Genomic DNA, 15626 nt, shown 5'->3' on the forward strand with positions numbered 1-15626 from the left:
AACATAAACCTTCGAAAGAATAGATGTGTGACCCTTAAGAAAACAGTGGTCATTTCACTCAAGATTACAGTGAAATAAACAAGAAGTTTTGTGTGAAACCTATTTCCAGAACTCTGACTAGCACACGACAACAGCGCACCTTACAGCTTAGGTTTTCAGTATTTCTGTTTGATTCTTTTTCTTCCGTCGGCTGATAACAAGGCTAATGGCGGTTTAGGCGTGAGTTGAGAAAGGAGTTCGGAGGTCTTACAGTGGTGTGAAGGAGGATCAGTGTCTGAGTTTGAAGGACTGCGCTCTCTCGTCTCATTTACAGCCCTTACCCTGCCAACTCATTATGAGTTTAATTAGTCCCTCTCTTCTCTCTAATTAACAATAAAGAGCTCGCCAGCCGTCATGGCAGAGTTCAGATCCAGCCTGGTGCGGGTTGCAGGATTCATTACGTCAGCCTCTCAGTTTTGGATATGGGTTTCCACTGTTTTCTTATTTCCTCAAGTCAACATGGAATCAAAACTGACCCTGTTTGCTTTCCTAATACAAGTTCCTGGTCGCATTTGCAACATTCATCTTTTCTTGAGCTCTTTTCAAAGCTAGGTTGTTCAGTTTGTACTTTTAGAGGACTGTGGTGCAACAGACTCAACACTGCAAGCACGTAATTCAGCTACTGGTATTAGACTGTCAGTATGCTAAAACCCTCTCTGAGATGATGCATCTCTAAATTCACCCCTTTAAAGCTGCGCTGCTACAGCCATCAAAGCATCGCTTTTCAAACAAATTCACCACCTTCAAGAATAAACACAGTAATTGTGTTTAGTCAGACGTCAAATCACCTGTCGTAAGTGATGTTGCCGTTATTATGCACAATCCACAACTCTCCGTTTATTTCCAAAAACTATGATAGTTCTGTGAAATAAAAGATTATAGTTATTTATTTGTTATAGTTATTTAGCCTGTCTATTTGTTCAGTGTCTGTCAGATGCCCTATTTAATGTGCAATTGATGTCTACATTTCAAAAGTTTGAGGTTTGTAAATATTTATTTATTTGCTTTGAATTATTTTTTCAAATAAATGCTGTTCTTTTGAACTTTCTTGAATCAGAGAATCCTGAAAAAAAATGTAAGACATCTCCACAAAAATGTTAGTATTTTCTTTTTTATTCAAGCAGAAAATTCTGGTTTGTATGGAGCCCCTAAAGAGACCTTTGCAAAAATAAAAAATAGACAGACTTTCCAGTGCGCACAAGAAATGTTTTGCGAGCTCCCGTGTTACAGTTTACAGTTGTGTCTCTCTCTGCCATCTTACAACGAAAAAATAAATACCTACACTGGAAATTGAAACTGAATGCATGTGAAAGTTTCTCGTGCACACATTAATGTCTGTGTGTTTTTTATTTTTGCAATGGCCCCTTAAGGGGCTCCGTAGTATTGAACCACAGGAATAAGTAGAATTTTTTAAAAATATTCAAAAAGATAACAATTAATTAAAATTGTAATAATATTTTTTACTGTATTTTAGATCAATTAAATGCAGCTTTGCTGAGCAAAAGTATGGAAACTAGTGTCCACCATGGAATAAAAAAAACTTAAAACTATGAAGTTTATATTACACAATTCAAACTTTTTTTTTCTCAGAATTGTGATTACAATTTTTTTTTATCAGAACTGCATGTAAAAAAGTATGAGTTGGGAGTTAAAAAGTTGGAATTACTTTTTTTGTTGAAAATATATAGTTTGATCATGACAGCTCTCTGAATATTTTAGCATGGTGATGGATATGACTATATTCATGTATTTTGATCTGCTACGCCATTGCTGCTTCCCCCTGTTGGTTATTGCTGCAGTTGTAGATTATTGCTGCTGCTCCAAGCAAGTACAGGAACTTGCTACTGCCAATGCATACGGCGATATGTTGCCATGAGTATTTAAGACATACTGCTGCTGCACAAATAGCATATAAAATAACCTGTAGAAGATCTATACAGGTGGAGCTGGGGAAGGTGGAGGGTTTCAGAGAAACTCCTAAGAGCGCGCTGCAGGAATCTCTAGTGAATGCTAGCCAGCCATATAAATGCAAGGCAGTATAAGCTAATTGGCTGCATATGCAGAATGAACCAGTCAGCTTGTGCCAAGTTGTTTAACTCTGTGAATATCATCCATTACGTTAACAACCATTAGCCTGCATCTAGGGTTTCATGTCTAAACTACAGTATATATTTATTGTCTCTATTAAGACCTTAATAGATCTGTTCTGTTGATCTGATTCAACAGAAAATACAAATGACTTGACCATGTTAACATATTTTCCAGTCCTCAATGAGGAACAGAGACCAGGGTTTCTCAATCTCATGTGACTCACTGGATGCCCTCAAACCTTCTGACATTCTCCTCGTCCCAGTGGATACTGTGTCCTTTAGATCTCATTGACCGGGTGAGGTATCAACTCTAGTACTTCAATAATGGATTGCACTTAGCAAATACAGCTGTTGAACTGTGGCAGGAAAAGGTCTTTAGCTCACACTCACAAATAGAGTAGTGTGTATCAAATGCGGTGATTTCATCCAGTCTACATGCCTGTAGAAAGGGATCACAACCACCGAAGATGAACAGTGTTATAATGTGTTTCCTCCCTAAAGTTATGAAATATATTAAATTAATCTGACTGATGCTTAATGAAGATGTTTTAGTAACACTTTACAGTAAGGTCCCATTAGCTAACAGTAGTTAATCCCTTAACTAAAATGCTCTAATAATGAGCAATCCATTTGTTACGGTATTTATTCATCTTTCTTAACATGACTGTTTCCTTGTTTCCTTGTTGTCTCCTGAGAGCCAATTCCACATAAATTAATAGCAAAGCGTCTCACCAGAGTCAAACCAACAACAAATACACATCTGAAACAAAACTTTTCAGATGACTTCTCTGCAGTTTCGTTGTGTAAATGGGGCGGCTGTTATTCAGAATGATAAAACCAAATTCATTGTCAACTACTGAAAACCTGCAATTAAAATCAAAATGAAATGGGGTTTACAAAGCAATGTGAAGTATTTCAAAAAGATGTTGAACAATAAAAATAAAATGGGCCGGATATTGTTGTGCCTTGCTTCCGGGCCCATGTAATCGAACATTGAGATTTATTAAAAATACAGATTTTTTTTATTTTTTATTTTTTTAATGGAAGAGATCATCTAATATAATTAGATTTATTTTTTCAGAAATGCAAGCTTGATTATATAAAACATTATATTAAATATATGTAATATAATATGTAAAATATATAGTCAAAGAATATTTAAATTATATAATTAAATATGTACATTTAATAATATCATATATACTATACAAATAGCTTTTTATTAGAATTTTTAATTCTTGATTAGTAGTTTCTTGATATATTTTAGTTATTTATTTTTTGCATTGTGAACAACAACTCATTTCTGGCAATGAAAGCTTGATATAATCTATCATATCTAATATATTTAATAATACAGTATATAGTATTTAAAAATATATATTAGATAGATTGATGGATGGATGGATGGATCAATCTTGCTAACAAGACTATAGTGTTGCTGACTGTGAGGATGTAAGTTGACATGCTTGATGAATAGAACAGCTGCTTTAACCAGCAAACTACCAAAAAGGTCTACACCATAATGAAATGCACCAATTAGTTTAGTCACTGTGTTGGACAAAAGGTCAAAATAAACGAGAAGTGTTGTCGAAAAAAGGTACAACAATAGCTGTTACTTCCCGAGCAGCATTAGAGTACTCCAGAGGTTGCCAAAAACAGTGGGTAATTTGCTCTGTAATTTTTACACCGGCTGTGTGAGAAATACACAGATGGTTCAATTTGGATGGGATTGAAATCACAAAGTGCAGCTGGGAAACAAATTGACCTGATCTAGAGAACTAGTCCTGTCCAAATAGAGGAGAAAGGTGTGGAAATGAGCATGGTGGCGTCATCCGAAAACACAAGTCATTTCACAGAGTTAGCTAACAATGCCATCTGCAAATATCAGGAGAAACAAACTTTGCAGTAGCTGACATATTCTAACAATAAATAAATAAAAATACTTTTACAGCATTTATTTTTCTTGGCTATTTTTATACTTTTGTACAGCAAGGATGCATTTAAATGGATTAAAAGTGACAACAGCGCGATGTCTGTTTCAAATAAATTTTGTTCATTTGAACTAAAAACGTGCGACTGTTTTATAAAAAAATATGAAGCGGCAGAACTGTTTTTCAACTTTGATAATAATGATAAATGTTTGTTGAGCAGCAGCGAATCAGCATATGAGCATGATTTCTGGAGAATCATGTGACTAAAGACTATATTAGTATTATTTCACAATATTATTTCACAGTATTACTGGTTTTACTGTACTTTTAATCAAACAAATGCAGCCTTAGTGAACACCTTTTGAACAGTAGTGTATGCGGAGACATTTTTATAATTTCAAGTTAAATAATAACATTGGTATGAACATGAACTAAAAATATATAATATACTTATATGTTAACATTAAGGTTTTGCCATAATTGCTGTTCATTGTTGGTTCATAACAACTCATACCATAAATGGGCATTATGAAAGTAAATATGGATAATTATGCTTTCGTGTTAAACATATTATTGTTTTTCCTTTTGTGTCTCCACCAAAATATCTGATTGAGGCCAGAATTATTATTTTTTTTAATCCTGTTTTCCAGCCTCTTATTGTTCACGTATTCTATTGGCTCTTAATGCTAAATCTAGTTCCCACAAAACTTTTATCGTTGATGATCTGCAGTTTGTGTCTTTTCTCTGTTAAATATTAACGTGGCGGTTTCTGACCCTCCGATCTCAAACATCACTCAAGTGCAAATGTAACATCCCGTCGAGACGTCAACGAAGACAGCCGTGAGCGAGAGAGCCGGATGGGGACAAGAAAAGAGCGAGAGTGTTTCAAAGCCAGCGTTTGACTGTCGGTGCATTGTTGGGAGTCTGAGGCAAGGACACGTCAGCGTGTGTCTTTTCTTAAAGCCTTGCTCTCCTGCTTTTATCAGAAATCTCTCAGAGAGTGAGAGATCTGGATTCACTTCTTAGCTGTCATTGCAAACGACAGTTCTCTGCAAAGAAAAAGCTGAACATGCATTAGCACTAGGCTTCCTGACAGTTGTGTTTCTAAAGCAGTTGACAGGTTTTCTACGGTAAATAACCTTTACATTCCTTATAATTCTTTCTTCAGGCTTGTTTATGAATACATGTTCTAATGTAGAGCTGCAGACAAACTCCTCATTAATTTACCATAAGCCCAGTCTATACTGTGTGTGCGTATATATATATATATATATATATATATATATATATATATATATATATATACTATACTATTATACCTATTATACCCCATTTCCCCAAACCCCACCCTTCAAAGACAACAGCCAATCCAGTGTCTGCAAACCCAGATTGCAAAATGATTGACAGGCAGAGATTATTTCTGATTGGCTTAAAACTTCCAGATTCTTCTTTTTGCTGTTCACGGGGTCTTTTTGTGGCCATATAGATATGTGTGATTTCTCAGGACACCTATTTCAGTGACATCTACCAGGGAAGTTTTATGAGCGATATTCCCTGAAAATCACTTACAGCAGCTTTAATACTCAGGTGTAAACCGCTGTCGGTCTCAAATGGCAGTTTGTGAAGGCATAACCAGAGATAAATTCTAATACAAGCGGTAGACCGAGCCCTTGTGTGTGTGTGTGTGTGTGTGTGTGTAGTTGAACCGCTCTCTCTCTCTCTCTCTCTCTCTCTCTCTCTCTCTCTCTCTCTCTCTCTCCAGGTGCTGTTTTGTCTGATGTTGGCCATGCCAGAGGCTTTGAGCAGGGAGGCCGTTGTGGATGTCCCACTGGCGTCGTCTCTGCTCTCTTTGCCCTTTTACCTGTTGTGTCTTTTTGGCTCGGCTCTTCACGTACTGGTCTGCACCTCCACTGGGGGCACTTGCTACCTCTGCTCTCTCCCTTGGGTCCTAGTGTTCACCGTCATCCTCTTGTCCTCCGCCTTCACATGTGCTCTGGTTAGCATGGCAGCGAGGAGGATGCCGGCCAGCAACAAGACCCCTGCTAAGGTGAGTGAAAAAGTTTCTGTGCCATGTGCATCACCTAATATTTCCCCTTAGACGGTTTGCTGAAATAAACACACAATTACACTGAAATAAAGTGCAACAGTTGGGCTCTGGAAGTAAAAATGCCATGCATACTCCCCATTAACTTTTGACAATAACTAATAAACCTTTAAAGAAAGACCTGTTGTGAGCTCTGAGCCTGAAGCTAAATATTTGTGAAATTATAATGTTTAATTGCAGAATTTATGGCGAAAACTACATTACCCATGATGTTGTACAAAAAAAATGCAACCAACCATAAATTTGCATCTCCAAAAGAGCTCCATCTATTTTAGTGAAGCAAAAAGCTGCATTAGTAAGAAAAAAAGACTTTTAAACTTAACCGTTGCTTCCAGCTAAAATATGAGACCAAAATCAATAATAACGCTTCCTTCAGTAAAATAGTCTGTGCCCTGTTGTTCTCTAACATCAGAATCCACACACACCTTTGTTTGGAAATGTTTTCACTTGTAAAAACTGCTTGATCTATGCACATTTCTCTCCTGATTCAGACAAGATGAGTTTTTCACTGGAAAAAGCAGTATTATGGATTATGGGCTTGTATTTTAGCCAGAAGAAATGGTATGAAGTAAAATGCTGTCAATCGATTAATCTCATATTAATCACACATCAAATTTGACTGAGAAATGACCCACAAAAGTGATTTTAAAGCCATTATTGTGTTATATGAGAAAAGCATAAAATATAGATATTACAAAAAGTAGATTTAGAAAGTTTCTTTTTTCTTTTCATTTTCTGTTTTATTATTAATTAATGTTTTATTATTAAATAATAATTATTAATATGGATATTTTTTCTTCAGATTTTGTAAATATGAAATGATTTTTGAATGAAATAATTTTTTTAATTAGAAAACAAAAACGCCAGTAGTTGGCGGGAAATGTCTGAATGAATAAATCGTTCATTCAGTCATTCGTTCATTTGATTCGTTCAAACGGCTGATTCATTCAGAAATGAAGTAAATGACTCTATTTATTATTGGCCCATTGGATCATTGATTCACTTGATTCATTCAGAAATTGTGTATTGCTTGGAGATGCACAACAAAATCTTGTCTAAACTTTAACAATATTAACTTCTTATTTACTGAACTGTTGTATAAAATCAATGTCACATTTGCACGTGCTACTCGGAAGAGAGCAGGCGGCTCTGCATGCTTTCAGGTAGGGTGCATTAATTGTGTTAAACATTTTAATGCATTATTTTTTTCCATGATCAATGTGTAAAATCGACAGCCCTAGTTAGAAGTCCTTAATGATTATCCCTGTCATCGTTACTCATCATCACTAGTGTCCAGTAAAGAAACCATGACCTAGAGAAAGTGAATAAAAAGGGCCTTTTGTACTATTTAGTGACAAATCATTTCTTTACAAAATGTTGCCCCTCGTCTTCCATTGGTAGTACAAACAGAATTTGACATGTCGGACCACTCAAATAAACAAAGCAATGTTTTACCACCATGTTTACTGTCTTTACGCTTTTCAGGGAAGTCAACTTGTGAATGTGTCTTGTCGTTGTCTCTGCACATTATGGTGTGATGGGAGAAAGTTTTGAACATCAGGAGCATCACACACAGCCTCTTTATGTCTTTGGAGGGCCGAGCAGAGTTTCAAATTTTTCAATTTGCTCTAAACACCAAATACAAATCCTGATCAAAGTTTTATCCTTAACAGTTTATTTAAGGATGAGTAGAGAAGATCTATGGTTGCTTTAGACAAATGCTTTGCCATAAACGCAGTGTCCTTTTACTTATTTAAAGGTCAAGTGTGAACAGGATCAAGAGAAGGCTTTGACAATAAGTCCACTTAAAAAGTAAAAAAAACTAAACAAAATAAAATGCTATACACTGTACCAGAGGTTTGGGATTGGTAAGATTAGATAATGTTTTTAAAATAAGTCTATTATGCTCAGTAGATTTAGTCAAAAATACAGTATAAACAGTAAATATTTTTACAATTTGAAACGACTGTTTTCTATTTGAAAATATTTTAAAATGTAGCATGTGAGGGCCCCTGGTTGGTGATTTCAACAATTTCAGCATCTTTTTTTGTGATGACTTTGCATTAATGAGAGAAACACAAGTTCTGAAAAAATATTGAAATTGTTGGATTTAAATATAATAGCAGTAGAACTATCCATAAAGCATCTTTAAACTGTTTTGTTTGGTTCCTTTTGCACTTTAATAGTCAATCAATCAGTAGCGCCAATCAACCTTTTATATGTCATCAAGAAGAAAATTATTTATTTATACTCTTGATAGTTTTCAGTAGTAATTGCAAGATACGTTAATGTGTTTACACCAATAAATTATGATGATGCTTTCTCCGAAAATCTAGGGTGTTTTCAAACGTTTAGAGGGAACTGCTAATGTAAGAACCAATTTAAAAGGGATCTTCCACCCCAAAATGAACATTTTGTCATTATTCACTTACCCCCATGACGTTCAAAAACCCATAAAAGCTTTGTTTGTCTTCGGAACAAAATGTAACATATTTTGGATCAAAACCTGGAGGCTTGAGACTGTCCCATAGACTGCCAAATAAATAACAGTGTCAAGGTCCAGGAAAGTATGGAAAGCATTGTCAGAATAGTCCATCTGTGATTTAACCCTAACGTTATGAAGCGACGACAATACTTTTTGTACACGAAGAAAACAAAAATAACAACTTTATTCAACAATTCCTCTCCTCTGTGACTCTCCAAATCAGCGTAACGCCATTTTGACAAATCGAACTTCTCTTCCGTATCTGCCGCACCACAAGGAAACAGGAGAGGAATTCTTGAATAAAGTCGTTATTTTTGTTTTCTTCGTGTACAAAAAGTATTGTCGCCGCTTCATAACGTTACGGTTCAATCACTGATGGCAGATGGACTATTCTGATGATGCTTTTCACTGTTATTTATGAACGAAGCTTTTACAGGTTTGGAACGACATAAAGGTAAGTGAATAATGACAAAATTTCCATTTTTGGGTGGAGTAACCCTTTAAGAAACTTTGTTAGCTTCAGATTGAGCTGCTGTTTTGTGCTCCATGATGAATGTGAGATGAGAATATGACCATCAGATCAGGGATAGAAATGTCTTTTTTAAACATCAGCAAAGTTTATAACATTAGTAGAGTCTCACAAAAACATTCGGGGTCATACTTTTCCACAAAATCATATGAAAATCATCCACACAGGCAAAGGGCTCATGGATTTAAAAAAAAGAATTTGCTCCAGAGTTAATGAGATAAGAAGAGGACACCTTTTAATTACCTCTTTACAGGAAAGAAAGATCTCCCTCTCTCTCTTTCTGTGGCACGCAGTAGAAAATTGCTGACAGTCAGATGTGAGAATCAACAGAATGATCATTAGGCATGAAATAAGGCAAGGCAGTGACTGTAAGAGCCGAGTGAAAGTTTTCCAGCATCACTCCTCGATTCCCAGTTGAGTTCCTGTCACCTTCCACCTTCCAGCAGGCTGTTTGTCATTTGAAGAATCAGTCGTGCTCAATATTTCATGAGCAGATTTTCGCTCCGGTTTCCATCTCTGTTGGCAAGAGCTCAGTTTCATGCACAGGGAATATGTTGGGCTCTAAATTAAATGCTGGTTTTTAGGAGCATTAATGTTGAATAAAGAGAGATCATCCAGCCTGAGTCCTCTTCAAGGGCACGTATCATGGAAATCAGGATTCTTGGGCTTGTTTGATGTACCGTGTGTGCTAGAGAGTGACACACACTTGAGTACTACAGCGTTGATCATTCAGGAAAACTCACTAATGATTTATGTGATTGGTGATGATGGCATATTGAGGTTAGGATAGCAGTTTTATCAGCTCACGCGTTCCCTGGCATCAAATCCTATAGGAAATAAGCTACGGAAACACATTTAATGAAACCTAAACTGCGAAACGGCTCATTTAGACATTTTTTGTGGTTGTGAACCTGTAAACTTTATTACTCATTTAGAAAATCTGATACTGTTTTGGGTGCAGGAGTCCATTTCTTTGGTTGGAAAACAGTAGCACAATATTTGTGCAATGTCATGTTTTGTAATAAAATAATAAATAATAATAAAAAAATAAGGGGGAAAGGAAGCAAAAAAAGTTGTTGAAGTAAAAAAAAAAAAAAAAAAAAAAAAAAAATATATATATATATATATATATATTGTGCTTTATTTTAAAATGTTATTATCATTAACAGTTTAAAACATTTTAACATAGTTAAATAGAAAATACTATTCGTAATGGTTTTTATACTGTACAAATTGTATTTTCTGTCGCCCTACACCAACCTTACACCTGAACCTCCAGGAGACAGTTGGCTGTATTTCACATTAATTCTCCATATAATGGGCTCTCCCAGGATTCAGGTCAATTTGACAGAAATTTGAGTTACTCCCACATGTGTGACAGTGACCCCTCAGCAGATACCTGTGAGACACAGGTGAAGTGAATCATGGGATTGACGCAAGTTGCTCATGATTGACACTAACCTCCCTCACTGATGGCTTATTGGTACTGTGAGATCAGTCGAAATTAGAGAATGATGATCATTCTAAAAGCATTAAGGATTAATACTTAGATCAGTGTCAAAAGAATCTTGTTTCCATGACAGAAACTTTTGTGTATTCCTATTATTTATTTATTTTTCATCGGCAGGACATATGTTTATAATACATTCATGTTTATAATAATAACAAAATATATAATAATAATAATAATTGTCATTATATACAAAAATCATTGTAACAAAAACAGTTCTTGTTGTTTCAAAGGTGATTCCAGCAGATGTGGGTTGTGTCTGTATTTCACGTTCCTTGCTGTTGGGAATTCTGGCACAGCGTTTAATTAGTATGCATTAATTGCCTCCTGATCAATTAGTGCTGCTGTCATCTTTGTTAATAGAGATGTTTACTCGACACTTCAGAGGGAGTTTTGTTTTTCATTATAATCCAAAGCCCAAAAGTTCCTCTCACTCTGATAAGACCGCATCTCTCAGTTCTGCATGTGTTTTCAAATGTGCTCATTTGCATATTCTTACGTTTTTTTAATCTTTGTTCAAAATGTAATAACATACTCCTTTCTGAAAGAGCCTTTTTTATATATAAAAGAGGTTATTTTAAGTACTGGTCACTGAAAGGTTCTTTGTGGAAACAAAAATGGTTCTTCTTTGGAATCACAGCAAATGAACGGATACATGCATACTGTACATTCCCTTTTGGAACCTTTATTTTATAATGTATTTATTGACCAATATGTGCCAAATTTTGAGCTTATTGTTGTACTATAACGGAGTCAAAAAGCCTAATCTATTAATACAATTGATGCACATTTTGTGTGTATATATATATATATATATATATATATATATATATATATATATATATATATATATATATATATATATATATATATATTTATATATATACATATATATATATATATATATATTTATATATATATATATATATATATATATATATTTATATATATTTCATTTTTATTCAATTTTAAATAAAATCTTCTTGTGAAAAACAAGTAATTTATCACACCTTCAAATCCAAAAAAATACAATGATAACAAAATTGCGTCTATTCATATTTTTGTTGAATAATTGATTAAAAGAAAGCTAATTTTATATGGACTGTATTAATAGGGACTGTTTCAAAGAGTTTTCTTGTCAAAATATGTAAAAAAAAAAAAAAAAAAGCAAACAATTTCACTGTGACGTTCTTATTTTTATTAGTGATAATTGCGTTAACGAAAACTATGAGGAAACATTTTTTTTCCCCTGACGAAAACAAGACAATGACGAGACGATAATAAGATCAATAAAAGATAACTGAGACTAAATGAAGATGTAATATCCTTGATGAAAAAAACGAGACTAAAATGTAGATAAAAGAACAAAAACTTTACCAAAACCTTTTTATTTTTGTTGAAAAAAGTAGAGCCAAAACATTGCAGACTGCTTGACAAAACTCTGTTATGTGAGTGTTCATATTTGCGGTTGCCAGATATCAAGACCTTAAATAAGAGCTTTTAAGTTAAATGGATGAGTAATTTTCCCAGCTTTTGCTTTATGCAATCTGGCAACCATTCATTCAGACATAGTCTCAGAAAAATGGTTTCAGGAGTCTCATTTTTCATGCTATCTTCAGATTTGAAATAGAAACTCATGAGACATGTGGCTTTCAACCCATTACTTTTCTAGATGCTCCAGGACTGATTTCATGTATTTTTATATCAAATTAAAAAACATTTCAGTGTGGTAAAAAAAATTCAAGGCACTTCAGTGTCTATAACTTGTAATATTTTTGAGCATTATCAACTCTGGTTGATAAAAAGTAAAGCCCAAAGGGTCTTCTTTCCAAAGACACCGACATTATGTGTGTAACAAAAATAAGTAAGGAACTGTTGCAATTTTAAATTAGGTAGGGCACTTTCAGCTGTGACTTCTATAATGGGGGGTCTGGTTAAAAGGTTAAACTAAACAGTTGACTAAATATGTTAAAAAAAACGCAGTTACATTTGACACAGGACTAAGACTAAATTAAAAATAGCTGACAAAATCAACACTTATTTTTATTCAGTTTAGATTAATTCCATTATGAAACATGCAATGTACGCTTCAGTCCCTAATGACTAAAAGTGCTTTTCTTCCTAAATAAAGAATCTGTGCTACTCGCATTACAGAAGTAAAATAGGCTGTAAATGCTGTTTCATGTTGACCTCAAAAACAGCAAAAGCAGGCTGCTTAATTGGATGGGTCAGAGAGAGAGAGAGAGAGAGAGATAGTGAGAGGGGGTGTAAAATGCTCGTGAAAAACCCATTTACAGTGCAGAAGGCGTAACATTATAAGTGGACTTCAGGGAAAGCATAAAATACTGTACATTGTCTACTTTTAAAGAAACAAACAGGTTGTTTAGTTGCACATGAGCTGATGGTCAGACACACACACACACAGAGACATTCATCCTGTCGTCAGAGGGAATTTCTTTCTGTTTTTGGAAAAGTATATAGATTGGCGCGTGTGAGCCTCTTAGCTCAGAGCTCGTTCCTGCAATGATGAAACCATGAGAGACCTGGACGCAGCCCAGAAAACAAACTCCTGATGCATTTGTGCTGCTTTTGGATCAGGGATCCAAATACTCCCTTCGATGGGAGAGACAATATGAAAAAGCAAAGAGAGACGGTTTGCACAGAAATGAGAAGCGAGGGCGAGTTTGTCCCAGACGGTGTTTACACAAACACCAGTTGCTTACACAATCCATTCCCCCGCCGGGTGACTTCCACCCAGGTGTTGCCCGGGTGATGTATGGGAGGAAACGGTTGCCGTGGCGAGGCCTTGTCACACTGGTGAGATGTGACCGGTCCCCATGGTAACACACATCAAGGCTGCACATGGTCCTATCCATCATGACCAGGGACACACACACACACACAATCAGCCACAGAGCGACCAATTAGTATTGCATTATCAGAGCAAACGGTGTGCTGTTGAGATGCTGTTTATCACTTAGAAATACTGTCTGTAGTTTGAACGGCACATTTAGCTTCAGTAATGTGAGGGAAACTGAATTTTCACTGGAAGTAAAGTAGGGAGGGACTAGAGCTGGATGATTAAACGTTTATCAAATCAAATCAAAGTTTATTTATAGAGCACCTTTTTAAAACAGCAGGTGTTCACCAAAGTGCTGTACATACAATATAAAGTAAACAGTAGAACTAAAAAGCATAAAAAGAAATAAAATATAATAAATAAAAACACAATAAAATATGCAATAAATACAATAATGATTTATAACACACACTTAAAAGAACTCCTAACAGGTAACTCTCATACTGTGTTATATGCTGTACTATACAAATATGTTTTTAAATGTAATTTAAAAACAGCAAGTGAAGATGCCTGCCTAATATACAAAGGTAAATTATTCCAGAGTTTCGGGGCCGCTACTGCAAAGGCACGGTCACCTCTGCTCTTTAATCTTGCATTGGGGGAAACTAAAAGCAGTTGCCCAGCAGACCTAAGTGCTCTGGATGGAGCATATGGCTGTAATAGATCTGAGAGGTATTTAGGAGCAGTATTATTTAATGATTTAAAGACTAAAAGTAAAATCTTGAAATCAATTCTAAAACGAACTGGCAACCAGTGAAGGGAAGCTAATACAGGTGTAATGTGGTCTCGTTTGCGTGTCCCTGTCAATAAACATGCAGCCGCGTTTTGTACCCTCTGCAAACGTGTTAGAGATGCCTCACCAATGCCTACATAGAGACTATTACAATAGTCCAGGCGGGATGATATAAAAGCATGGATGACCCTCTCAAAATCAGTAAAAGATACAAATGACTTGACTTTAGATAATTATGATAATGATAATGTTTATGATAATTATCACAATAATAACTGAATAAAATGATAATACTGTTTATGTGCCAATGCCATGCCATGAACAGTGTGTGTGTGTGTGTGTGTGTGTGTGTGATTTATTGCACTGGCAGATATTGTCATTTTAACTCGATTACACCTAGTGAAAAAATCTGCCACTGCAGTATAACAGCTATAGCCATGATCCTGCATCCACCCACAATACTGTGACATCATGCAAACACCACTCACATTATGTTCACAAAAATATAATATAAATATAAATTAATATTTTTTTTGTCGGCTGTGCGGCTGCAATTAGAAGAAAAGAAAAATAGTTTCAGAATGCAAACGATTATGATTACATTGAAATTAAAAATGATGAAAACAAACCTTGGTGTCTTCAGAATAGCAGGCAGTGAATCATTCATAATGAGATCAGAAGCATGTATTAAGATTGACTGATTTTGATCACTTGCCATGGTGTGTGATTGTGGTTCTGAAGAAATCGACCAGTGTACAGGATTCCCCAGAGAACTGTGTGTGTGTGTGTGTGTGTGTGTGTGTGTGTGTGTGTGTGTGGCTGTTAGCACTTTCAGTTTGAGTCAACACTGCTCTACATTTAGTCACTGTGGGAAACGCTTACAACATGTGCTCTCACGTCTGTTTGTGTGTGTGTGTGTTTGTATGTTAGTTCAGGGCTCTACACATCAAAGTGCTGTCTGTAGAGTTGTTTTACAGTGGTGGACAGCGGTGACTTCAGTGTCAGCAGCGTTATACTGTCGCAAACTGTCCGATTTTTCGGTTATTTGTGTTTTTTGCCCTTTTCAACTCTCACTGCTTCACCTTTTCCAATTCATTTCTCTATCTATGCTTCACATCTAGGTGCTTGTATTGTTTTTTTGTTTTGTTTTTTGCAAACTTTTGTCTATATGGATGATGCCATACATTATGTGTTGATGAAGGGATGTTTGGAGTGAATGTGTTGCAACAATTGGAGCCACAGCAAGCTCTGTGCCAATTAACGGCATGCAAACTTTCTTTGGTACATGTATCATGAATGCATTTATCATTTGTGCTCTTCAGAAGAAACAGCTATTTTTTTGTCC

The 15626-nt window shown here is 35.5% G+C and overlaps 1 protein-coding gene across 2 annotated transcripts in view; it reads left to right on the plus strand.

Annotated features, from left to right (window-relative positions):
- pigg (phosphatidylinositol glycan anchor biosynthesis class G) overlaps window positions 1–15626 on the plus strand; it is an 88781-nt gene that overhangs the window by 38450 nt on the left and 34705 nt on the right. Inside the window, exon 8 of one of the 2 annotated variants that reach the window (XM_052615516.1) lies at window positions 5823–6107. The exons of the other annotated variant lie outside the window; for it this stretch is intronic. Within the exon in view, the coding sequence (XP_052471476.1) occupies window positions 5823–6107 (285 nt within the window). The remainder of the gene's footprint in view (window positions 1–5822; window positions 6108–15626) is intronic. 2 annotated transcript variants of the gene reach the window in all.

Source organism: Carassius gibelio, chromosome A14 (assembly GCF_023724105.1).
Source record: "Carassius gibelio isolate Cgi1373 ecotype wild population from Czech Republic chromosome A14, carGib1.2-hapl.c, whole genome shotgun sequence".
In the NCBI taxonomy this organism is placed as follows: domain Eukaryota; kingdom Metazoa; phylum Chordata; class Actinopteri; order Cypriniformes; family Cyprinidae; genus Carassius; species Carassius gibelio.